The sequence below is a fragment of the Rhea americana genome, unplaced genomic scaffold (assembly GCF_003343005.1).
Source record: "Rhea americana isolate MKP2758 unplaced genomic scaffold, rheAme1 scaffold_84, whole genome shotgun sequence".
Lineage (NCBI taxonomy): Eukaryota > Metazoa > Chordata > Aves > Rheiformes > Rheidae > Rhea > Rhea americana.
In genome coordinates, this window is record NW_028187023.1 from 3,724,404 (window position 1) to 3,737,024 (window position 12,621).

General features: G+C 37.3%; 1 protein-coding gene across 1 annotated transcript in view; it reads left to right on the forward strand.

Moving 5' to 3' along the window:
- The window catches only part of LOC146585245 (pecanex-like protein 1), a 50,607-nt gene that overhangs the window by 31,982 nt on the left and 6,004 nt on the right, over positions 1 to 12,621 (forward strand). Inside the window, exons 8-9 of the mRNA XM_085323358.1 lie at positions 2,247 to 2,379; positions 7,051 to 7,235. Coding sequence (XP_085179484.1) covers positions 2,247 to 2,379; positions 7,051 to 7,235 — 318 coding nt within the window. The remainder of the gene's footprint in view (positions 1 to 2,246; positions 2,380 to 7,050; positions 7,236 to 12,621) is intronic.

The following is a 12,621-nucleotide window of genomic DNA, read 5'->3' on the forward strand; positions in this document are numbered from 1 at the left end:
AAACATGTTCGAATCTCACTTTCCCTGCAGAACATGCCTCAGGCAGTGCTTGAGATGGACTTTACTTTAGTCATGTATCTGAGTTGTTTAGAAAGGAACTCTACTATTTTTAGAATCTGGGCTTCACTTTTTGCAACAGGTGACATCTTTAATGAATAAAGGGGATATCAAAAGAAAAATAGATGTTTTCCCTGTTAAGGATGTTACCTTGAAGACTTGAATTTGAATGCTGCCTTGCTAAATAGTTGCTATAAAATGGTAATTAAGATGTTTGTTTTGGTTAAGCTCAGTCGCTCTGTTCTCTATTTTGTGATGCTTAGCGGTGGCCTGACTGTGCATGGAAGTCTGACAGCATCTGAAATCAATAGAAGATGTACTATAAATTTTTGTGCTGATATATACACTGGAGAAATTAAGCATTGAAAATTGGCATCTAAAGTTAGTGTGTGACTTTAACCTCTTGTACATTAACTTGATCCACCAGAAGTCAGGATTCAAGCTACCTTGTTTAATGTGCTTCACTTTCTCAATACTTCAAATATAATAGGTATAGAAAAATCCTTTAAGAGATTAAAAATTCTTGCTTTAGAGGATGACTTGAATAAGTTGTGTATTAAAATAAAGCTTAAAGCTATGTATTGAAGCACAAGGGTAATAAATTCTGTTCTTGCTGAAGTATACTGAAAAGCAGTTATCTGTTCATGTGCAGAACGAGGCAACAGTTGTGGAGGGACATGGGAGAAAGTGGGCAATCCCATAGTTTTCAAGGAAAATATACAGAAGAATTTAATTAAGAATGTCTATTATAAACTGACATTTTGGTAATGAAATGCTTTTAACCTTTATGTTGGTCTTAATGTACTCTTTTCATGTAGCTTCCTAGGTTTTAAGGAGAATTGACAGATTGAAGTTTCATTATACAATATTCACTTGATAAGCTATAGTAGAATTAGACACTAGCTTTATTGTTTGGGCTGTAGGAGCCAAGCCTAGCAGCGGTAGGTTGTCATTCCCTATAGACCACTGTTAGAGCCAGGTGATGTTGTTTGCTAGCAGTTTTTGCGAGTTTAACTGACAGGAATTTAGTAACTTGGGAAACATGCTTAAGTCAATGTGGGCTATTCTGACTGTGATCCTTTTGCCTCTCCATAAAAAGTTTTGTTCCCTCAGTGTTTTCTCTTTTCATTTTGGCTTGGCACAACCCTTAGTTTTCTCACACTAGTAAGAGGCTTCTCGCCTACTATGCTATGACTTCCACCCTACCTCCCAGCTTTAAGATGTTCTTATTCTTGCACTGGTTTTGTGTGAAACTCTTCCACCCTCCTTCACCGCTTGCCCACCTGTTTTCCTTCTCTTTGTTACCCGTCCATTTGAGCTCTCTAGTGCTCTGCTTTGAAATTGGATAGTAGCTTCCTTGGCTCAGCAGAAGATTCTTTGGGGCATAGGCACACCATGAAGTAGTCCAGAGCTGAAGTTGCAGAGAAGGTCCTGTTTAGACTCAGGCTGGGAGCATGGGGGAATTTAACTGTAAAAGGTCTTAAGATGACTTCTCTGAGTATATGCAAGCTGTTCTGTGTGGTTTTTTTTTTGTTTTGTTTTTTTAGTGTCACCCTACAAATGGAGAGGGAGGGGGAAGGGGGATTTGAAATAATAAGAGACGAGCCTTAAACAGAAGCTATTCTCTTGCTTAATCTTAATCCCCTGCTCCAAATCTTAGTGTTGCTAGTATAAAAACGAGCACTCTATTAAGCACCAGCACTTTTTTTTGACAAATTTGCCTCCTGGGGGGATGTGATGTGATAAACTTCAACCATTTCACTTTGGCAGAATTGTAAAATTGAGAGCACATTTTTATGGTGAGGAGTGGCAAACCTTACTAGGTTGTCCTCTGAGTCCTCCTTTTCTCTGTTAAATGAGAGAAATGGGTAGGGAGAGACAGACTGATCCCTCCACTGTAAAAGGAAGAGTTTTGGGGTATCTAAGTTTTTTTTCTGGCAACTTAGCCTTTTGGATCTGAGAAAAACAAAGGCTGTTTTTTCAAAGCAAAAAATCTGTCTCTGCTAATAATTATTCTTTATAATCCTGCCTGAGGCAGGTTACTTGAATAGTTGGTGCATAAGCTACTTCCTTGTTGCAAGCCAAATTCATTAACTTGGGGAGGGCCAGGGGGAAGAGAGGAGTCTTAAGTTACTGTGTTACATATCTAGGCTGGGTTCTTATTTGACCTAAAGTCTGTCTTGATGCAGCAGCACAAGCCAGCGAGGAGACTGTCACATTTCGCCGTGAACGCAGCACATTTAGGCGTCAGGCAGTACGACGCCGGCACAATGCAGGGAGTAACCCTACCCCTCCTACATTGCTCATCGGATCACCCCTCAGGTAGGGTATCTAAATGTTCCACCATATCTAGCATGCATGCAGCGGACCACTACTCCCCACACCCACCAGTGTTGCCAGAAAAGCACTTTTTTCTTCCCTTCCCACCATAATTTCCTTGAGCTGTCACTGCATGTCACTGTGGGCTTGYTGAATTGTGCATGTATATGTGGCACTTTTGAAAATGAACAGGGTAGCCAATCTTTAACATGTTACAGTTGGTTCCAGATTGATAACAAAATGAACTAATGCTAACAAACCTAAACTGTTTTCTCAGTTTTAACAAATACTTCAGAAGCTCTTACTTTCAAGCAAGAGAAGGTCCCAAGAAGATGCCGTTGTTTGTTACTCCTCATTTTGTTGTTCTCTTCCCACTAGGAAAGTAAGCATTAGGGACTAGTAACATAATCGCTTCTCAAATTCTGTAGATGGTGAGAGATGAGCACTATAACAAAATGGCAGACTATTACAATGAGCTATATCATACCTGGAAAGCTCCATCTAAAATACAAGTTAAGCAGTGTATAAATAGCCTGCAACTTTTTTTAACAGAAAAGAAATAACAAACTAATGATGTTCTTATTCTAAAACCCCAAATATTGCTCAATATTAAATCTAATCGTGTAGCACTCTGCATGCCTCAGCGGTATATACTATACTCATGTATCCCAGGCTCCTTGAGCTTCACTGGCTCACTTGGTAGCAGTGGTGAGCCTACTGATACGTTACAGATAGCAGTGTTCTGTGTTCAGTTTGTCAGCCTGAGCAGCAGAAACAGCRACCACAGTAAAGTAAATAAATATATATTAAAAAAAATCAATTCCATGATTGCCTACAGTGTTAAAGAATGTGACAAGCAGAATATTGCCCTTAGTCAAAGGAGCACTCCCACATCCATGTCCAAGTAACTCTTCAAAAGTTATTTATGCAGAAATAAGAATATACATCGCATTCTTAACCATCATTCTCAATTTGCTAAGCTAACAGTCTAACAACAGGAGCATTCTGGCTTTGCTTTTCAGTAATACTTGTGCCTTGTTTTAAACTGGAAAAAGCTATAGAAATTTGAGCAAATTTAGAAATTGTGCTGTAACAAAACAGAGTACTTCAAAATATGAAAACAGAGGATGGGGAGGAGTTTTGTTTTTTTGGCACCACCAAAATAATTGGGGACTGAATTTCTACGTTGTCCYTGGACAGGAGGATTGCAAGAACAGTACCTAAGATCTAACAGATCAAGGATTGACTTTGGCCACATAACGGACTGAAATTAGGAAGATGTGTTTTTAGTGGTTAGTGCAGTATGTGGTAGTAACTAATTCATTTCAGATATGTCTCTCTTAAACTTCTGATCTCACTTAAACACTTACAGTTAGCGAATAACGTCACAGTAAGGGATGTTGCAATAACTTTTGCATTCTCTTGTATCACTTTTGTTTTGCTCATGCTCTCTTTTAGGATGGTAGTGCAGTTTTGTCTCTGTATATAAGAGGTGGTATGAACTAATCAGAGTAAAAATGAGTTTTGTTTTTCCTAGACAGGTAGAAGGTGATGCAAATGAAGGACACGGTTTAAAACAAAGATTACCCCCTGTCCCTTCTCACATGTTAGTGCAGTCATTAATGTTTCTCGGGTCTAATTTGGAGTTCATTGTGAGAGCATGAGAAAACTAAATTTGATAGTAGTAACTATGAATTCAGACAAGATACCTGAGGATGAAAAAAGGAAGCAAATATTCTGGCCAGATGTCATCTTTGTGTGTCTTCCCATTATCTGAATTTGTTCCTTTCTAAATAATAACAAAGCTTACTACTTCATGAGCAGCTATCTGGAAGAGAAGTATAATATCATAGGTATTTACATCATGTGTGCAGAATTGCCTACTGACAGAGGTTATTTTGCTCAAAGTGCTGTTTGATTCAGCATTGTGATGCTGAATGAGTGTCCTTTGGTGTGGAGTTTAATTGCCTTAGTCTATGTCAAGTTCCCAGCCAAATGCAAAAATTCTTTCACATTTGACAAATTCCATTTGAAYTGCGGAGTGAAATGTGTTTAAAAATCTGGGGAGTTTTTGTTCAGATTTATAGATGAGTACTCTGGGGAAAAAAAAGTGCCATTATATGGGTAATTTGATTTTATTGGGTTTTTTATTCRTTGCTAGAAGAAGAAACCCCTTGGTATCAGTAAGGTATGAATTTAGTGCATAAGGAAGAAATATGAAGTAGTACAGGAAATTTTAGCTATTTTTAAAGGATTGTATTAGATGACTATAACTGTAAGTATGCAGACATTTCTGGTATACGCTGGTATGACCTGCCTCAGTTTTACTTTTAATATTGCTAATCTGTATGACCTCAGATGTTAAACTTAAAACACTGTTAGATTTACTAATCTTTATTAAACCTGATATTCTTTCTTATTCTTACCACAAAAACTTAATCTCCTAATTTCTTAACTCTGGCATGAAATTGGATCTAATTGGGATAGCCCCTTAGGGCCTGTTGAGTTTCACCTGAATTTTTTAAACTACCATTACAAATACTTCTCTTCTATGAAATCTTTAGTAAAAGAGATGATGGTATTGTATATTTATTTGTTTGGCAATGAAAGATRCTTTAAATTAAAATATGGTCTGGTAAATCCTGCTGGTTTGACACTAAACTAGACACAAGTGTACTTTTATTTAAAAACAAACAAACGCTGCTTTYATTTTAAGTGTCAACAGTGTTTTGGGCACTTCAGGCAAATATGCTTTAGCATCCCTTGTGCTTAATGATGTGCGCATGTGTGTCTGGTATGAGAACTGAGTGGACTGATTTGATTTTTACTTTTAGGATTATTTTTTAACTAGGTAGAGAATAACTCGTATATCCACGCAAGCTACTAATAGCAGTGTTCTGCCATTTTTTAGGGGGAAAGTTGCCCTTATTGTGAYGGATAAGGGTAACTGCTGAAAAGACGGCTTGTATTTACCTTGTGGTATTTAGCTATTCTTTAAGGGAAAGCTGTGTTGCTTAGTGTTGTTCTGTTACTGATAATACTTACGGGAGATGAGGAAGGCTGGTGCATCTGCGAGCTTCCTTAGGGCTTGTGTTGCCATGCAGCTCACTGAGCTTTGTCTACAGCAGCAAAATACTGAATTAAGATTCAAATTCAGATACACTAGAATATGGTAATGATGGCTTGCGATTTTGTTATCAGCTGTATGCATGTCTGCTTCATCTTGCATGAGCTTTTCTTAACACCTATTCTTGTACATATTTTCATGTTTTCCCCTCCCCAGTGGTATTCTAACAAAACCTGAAAATTAAATGTTTTAAAACCTATTCTAAGCAAGTAATATGCCAGATAACCCTTTCGCCCAACTCTTACTAAATCTTGTTTGTCTAGTTTCCTCATTTGCCTGCTGAATACAGCTTGATGCTGTTCTACAGTGAAATATTAAAAACAGTAGGTGATACAGTTTGTTCTTTATCGCAGAACACAAAGGGAGTGTTCTAAGATTTTTTTCATAATAAAATCACAAAATAGAAAGCCTTTAATCTTTTGTAACAAGATCATTTTTCAATTTGATTGAGTATCCCTTGAATAATGTGTGACGTGATTTCTTTAAATGTACAAAATGAATGTTAATAGAATTACTGATCTCACTAGGTAGATGTGATTTTTCAAGTGTAAATGTCACTTATTCGGGGACTCTGCCATGTTAATACTAAACAAGCTATTTTTTTAAAAAAAAAGGCACTAGCAACTTTGTTAAATAGCATAGCAAATTAGCTTTGGAGTGGAAAGGAGGTGAAGAGGAAAACAAGCATTTTCAAGCATTGTCTACTCATACATCTGCAAATCTGTAGATTTCTCTGTAGCCTAAATTGAATTTTAAACTGTTTTTTTGGTGCAGATGTATGTTTCTGTATAGAAGAATTTCTTTGTGGTAGGAATACTGAACACTGAGATACTAACTTTTTGCAATGCTACCAAAATAAAAGTTTAAAATAAGCTGAGCTAATGAATAACTTAATCTAATATTTTCAATTAATAACTTGTTTAAAATATATTCAGAAAAGAATTCTGGATCTGCTGCCTGAACTACAGTTACCTACTAGGTGTGTGATGACGTGTGGCTGGTATTTAAGCTCAGACTTTTGYATGATTTTGTAATTAGAGTGCAGGTTGATAGCAAGAAAGAAGGATGGTGGTTCTGTTAGTCTGATTAAACAGCCCCCAGCCTACTAAACAGCTGAGCAAGCCGTACGGCGGCGAGCGGAAAAGACCCTAACTGTGAGACCGCTGGAACAGCCGCTGGTGCGTGCAGGCGGCATCTCGTTTTGCAGTTGCAATAACCCACGGCAGCTTGCTTTTGTGCCTGCAAATTAACACTTACAGAAAAGGCTTGAAGGAGGCTTGCAGAAGTTAAAACACAATCTTGAAAATAATCTTAAAGTAGTACGTGATCTGWATCTCTAAAGCTGCTGTTGTAACTGGGTAAACTAAGTATTTGGTTGTACAGAACTCATGAGTTATTGTAAGCTGAACGAATGGCTGCTTAATCCTATACTTACTCTTAACTTTGATCTCTTTAGAAGAAAGTTGTGGTTTTGTGTGTGTTGCTTCACTCCTAGCTGTTGTTCTTTCCTTCCCGGTAATGTCTCCCCAATCCGTGTTTTTTCGTAGCCTTCAAGATGGTCAGCAAGGCCAGCAGCCCTCCTCCCAGGCCCCAGTGCAGTCCCGCCCCCCCTGCCAGGCCGCTGGGCTCAGCGCTAGCGCCTCCTTGCTGGTGAGAAACGGCAGTGTCCACTTAGAAGCCTCACATGCCACTGCATCTGCTGTAGGCGGTAGCAGTTTGCACGATGAACTTGGTATGCAGGCCTTATGTAACCTTGGTGACATGGACGTTTTAATGCGGCAGGTGTATGGGTAATGATGCGCTGCAAGTCAGCTAAACCTGGCTGCCTTTCYGAATCTCGGAGGCGGGATCCTTGAAAAGGCCGTGTTGCTCCTTAATTCCCTGCCTTTCGCAGGCGCTTTTCGATGCACTTTCTCTAATGAATGCGCGGGGGGGAAACCTTAAAGATTCGTAAATACAAATAATGAAGCTGTACAATCTTTCATGAACAGTACAACACCTGTAAYGCATAAGTTCCTGCCTCAGTCTGTGTTGTCACAGATAGTTGGGCAGAGGTTGGTATCTGCTTTGGGGAGCTTCTGGTTCTTTGCGGGGGAACATTTAGCTCCTTGGAGACTTCTTAATCTTACTTCCCCCCCCCCCCATTTGAGTCTTGCTCAGCTACTTTTTTTTTTTTTAAAGGAAGAAATTCCTATGTGAAGGAGGATAATTTCCATATCCAAATTCATTTAGCAACTTGAAATAAGAAGAAAATCACAATTTGTTTGTGTATCTTCAGTTCATTTAGCACCCCATGGTAGTTCTTTTTTCTTTTTCTCCTGTATAGTACTTCCATTTTATGTTGAATATCTTAACTATTTATTAGCTCATCTTTTTCTGTAGTCAATAAAATCACTGTGGAGGGGGAAGTTAAGATGGTTGTAATAAGTGACCGCTTCATGTGACCCGATAAAGCAGGGATAGATATGGAAAAATTCCTGGCAGGGGTGTTTGCAGTAATCCATATGTGACCTGAATTGCTTATGACTTTTGGCATTAATGTAGAATTCCKACTTAAAATATTAACATGGCTGTCTCTAGAACTGATGCTTATTAGGGGCATAGTATTTCGAGCAACTGTCAGTTTTATAATTTGAGTTATATAAAATATAAAACTACAAGTTAGCTCAGAACACTGATAAAACACTTCTAACACACCTTACTGTAGTTTACTACTAAAGATTRAATGAATGTAATCTTACTCTGTCAGTGAGGAAAATTTCAAGAATTGCCAGGCTGTGGTATACCATAAAATATGAAAATAATCATAATTTGTTAACCWAACTGTACCCTCTAGTTGCAATATAAGGAGAATTGAAAACAGTCCAGACTTTCTTTGATATGTTTTATAAAATTAATTACAGATGTGAAAAATAGTCAACTTTACTGTTTTGCTTTAGATTCTGTGGTTCTGGAAGTCCCTAGATATATAATCCTAAACCTTGATTTTTTTTTTCTATCTAACTGTGAAAGTGTACAGTGTTTTTTAAGCATACCAGGGGATTTTTATCTATTTAATTTGGAACCTTGTATTTCTTATTTTAATGCATTGTTATAATATAACTCATGAAATTGGAGGATGTTTGTCATATCGGTCCAAGGTTAAAGCCATCATTCATATTTCTGAAAAATATGCTTCATCTTACCCAAAATAATCAAGCTTTATACAATTCAAATATAATACACAATCAGTCTTTTACAATCTGAATATATGATACTGTGACTTTCTCAAAATTAAAGTAGATTCTTTAAGAAATCTGTAACTTTTTTTTTCAGGCTGTCTGGACAGTCACTAGTAATGCAGTGCAATGGAGTCTTAGAACTTTTTATAATTAAATTCTTCTGAAACTGTGTTTACTGTGCTTACAGCAGTGTGGGGTGGCACATTGCTAGTGGGAGGCACAAAGCTCCTGCCATCTGGTTGGTTAAAAATCAGATAAATAATAGACATTTATTCTTGATGTAAAGCTCTTTAGGAGCCTGAAACATCTGCTTGGAAACATTTCCTTAGTGGAAACAGTTTGTGTAGGCAAGATTGCCCCCTTCCCTCCTCCTCCTTTTTTCTTTTTTTGAAAATTAAATTTTCTAGTTGGTATGGCAGTCTACCCAAAATTCAGTGGTGTGAACAAACGTGTTTTCCAAGAGATGTTTTGTGTGGCAGATATCCTCTTTTKTTAGACCCGCTAATACAGGTGGATAAGTGGAGTAAGCTCTCACACGCACAGTCCGTTCATCAGGCCTGGCAAGGGRGAGTGTCTGAGGATAGAGATGCTCTGGTCATAAGGAAAGAAGATCAGGGCTGAAATAACACTACTGCTGCATTTGTTGTTCCAAATTATGTTAGTGAAAGATTACCCTTTTTTGTTTTAATTTTTRTGCTACTGCTAAAGCGATACAGGTTTTGAGCTTTTTGCTTTTTTTTTTTTTTTTCTCCCTTGTGCTTACTGAGATCCTATTAGCATTTTTTCCAGCTCCTCTGGAAGATAAATAGAGCATGTGTTAACATACATGAAAAATATTAGGACTACTTTTCAGTGTACGAGTGTAGTATCTGCTTCTGTGTTCTTTCCGCTTTCTGCGGATATGTTCATATCAAGCTGTGCCTCTTAAGAAAACATGCAGAATTGTTTGCTTTGAAGGTTCATGAAGGTTAATTTGGCATTTGTGACTCATTTTATGAAGGGTAAACCTTACTGGATTATACCTAGTCTRTGTTCAATCCAGTCAGGAAGGTAAAAGAGTGGATTAACGGAGAGCATGACCAAATTTTAAGCAGCCCCAGAGTAGAAGTGGTAAGTTAGGTGATCCTGAGCTATTAACACTTCCTGGTTTAAACGTAAAAGTAGTAAAGAAGCTTCCCAGCAAGAGCAGTAGTCTGGTAATGACRGTGCGTTCCACTTGCTGGGTATGGCCCTGCCAGTGGGAGAAGAGCTGCTTTGAGTCACTATCTTTAGCCTTCCAGGTCTGAAGTAGAAAGAACTTTATAAGTTACGCTCTTGCTTTGTGAGGGAGGAAGAATGTGAGAGGGTGGAAAAGGAAGCTTCATGTGAAACAATAAATGAAGAAAACGATGGGAGAAACACAGGACAGGAAGGGAAAGCAGCAGATCGGATGCCATTACAGGTAGGATTAAGATGATATGGATCCAGAGAAGGGGCAGGAGGGCAACAGGCTGTGACTTAATTGAATTACTGTCTTCAAAACATAGCCTGGCAGCACCGATAGCCTTTTATTCTCACTAGTATCTAATTCTTGGGGCATATAGATGATGAGTAGAGTTTCTGAATCCCTGTGGCAAAGGCCATGGGTATTACAATTTGTGAAGCAATTTAGAATCCAAGTACTGAGTTATTAGAATAGATTCCCAGTTCCTGAAACTGGGATGGAATAACAACCTGTTATCCTCACCTAGCTTTTTTTTTTATATATATATTGGACTGTATAAGTGGAAGAACATTACTGTGGTTAGAGATCTMGTTATTTGAAGCTCTGTAATAGAATTCCTGTGCCGTATCTGGTTGTTTCGTACAAGCGATAATCTCTGATTTCTGTATTTCTATTTGTGAAGGTGGTTGGACTTTTCCTGTTGAAAATCAAATTTTCCCATACTGCCTCTAAATATTTATCAAATAATTAATCTRTGCATCTGTTTAAAACAATTCAGCATCAGTTCATGAGTAACTTTTTAAAATTTAGTAACTTTATTTAGGGTGGATAGGGGAATATTTTCAAATGTACAAGTAGAAGATAAATATTCACTTCCAACTGTCTCCATTGAAAATCTCTTGTAGTTTGTGGGATTCTTCATAATAGGTAAGCTGTTATTCAGAGAATTAAAAAAAAAAAAAAAAAAAAACTTTGAAGTGTCCAGACTACAACTGTGAGTTTCAGTACTAAAACTGCTAAAGATAATTCTTTGACCTCTGAAAATATTTCCTTGCGCAGTAGAGAGTCTTCAAATTCCAATGGCCTCACAGGTTGTTTTGACTAGATTTTAAAGAAATACTGGAATAAGTAGTAGATGAATGAATTCTAATGTTGCTGTAGACTTCAGCTGTTAGCAACATACAGAACTAGTCTATGAGAGGTTTGAAACAAAGTAAGATTTTGTTAAACAGAAAACTGGAAAATGTGCTGGAAATAACTTGACTGAAGACATCAAACTCCATTCTAGTTGGATGCTAACTCACTTAAGTCTCTTCCAGCTTTTATCTGTGTAAGCTCATCAGTATGTTGCTTTCTTTGATTCCCAAAACTGCAAATATACAGTTCATGTAGTATGTGAACCATAACACTGTCTTTCGACTCAGTGATGAGGTTTTTGCTTCTTTGAAACAAGTGCATGCTTTCACCTTTTCCTCTTGTCATGTCAGGATGAGGTTGTAATCTGGATTTGCGTGCCTGAGTATCAGTGACTTAGTTTTGTCATTTTTATGACTAGTGTAAATGGAATATTATTTGAGTGACTTTAATTTGCTAAAAATTTGCACCTCTCCCTTTGTGAGAAGTAGCAAGTGTTTCTCTTTAGTGGCCAAGTGTATTACTGACTATTTYTTTGAAATATAAACTTTGAGTTTGCCTTTTGTTTACAACCTGATAAAACCATAAAGCTTTAAACAAACAGACAAAARTTCTTGCTCAAACATATGCAATGTAATGCTATTAAATATTTCAAAGAGAATGCTATGGGAAAACTAGGAATGAGAAGGAAAGAAGATTTCCAGGATAATTGTAGAAGTGTCTTAAGTAGATTCCTAAATATTGAGTCTTGTGAGCATTGGAATCTTTCATGAGAGTTCTGTGAGAAAACTGTCAATAACSTTGCACAGATTAAAAATTGATTGTGCTTTGGGAGGACATTCATAGAACCTCCAATTACACCCTGTCTTTAGCTTCATCTCCAGCATTGACTAGTTCTGTAAATAACCTTTGCTGCTTTGGATGACATCAAGCTTTTCTGGAGAGCCCTTTTATTTAAAAACAAACAAACTTAGTATTTTATACTTACAAAGTTTTGTTATTGAGAACTTGCCTGAGTTAGAATTTTAAAGCCACATTTTTCTTGTCAGTGAGCTCACTCATTAGAAAGTTTATTTTAGTACTGGGATACATGCAAGTATGGCAAAACCTGAGTTGATTTTGTAGTTCATGCAGATCATCTAACACTGTTTCATCTGTTTGTTGAAATCGTGCAATACGTCTCTATTTACCAGGTATGTTTGATCTCATCAGTCATGTAGTACTTATCAGCAATGCAAACAGGAATTTGTAGTAGACTTAAAGATGAGTTGGGCATGAGGGAACTGTAGGTATTTCCTGATGTGAAGTTATAATGATTTTCTTCCATAATCATAAACCCTTCTCAGATGTTCACATTATCGTGTAACACAGTTTAGTAGAGACATGTTTATCTGATGCATTATCTCTCAGTCCAAGAGCATGAGAAGATATTTCTTTTAAGTAGTACATTCTAACTTCTCTGACCATTATTTCCATAGTTTAAAAATCARTTTCGTTGCCAAGATCTCAATTTAGCTATACAAAAGCATGGGGAACTTAAAGTATCTCAAACCTTCTTC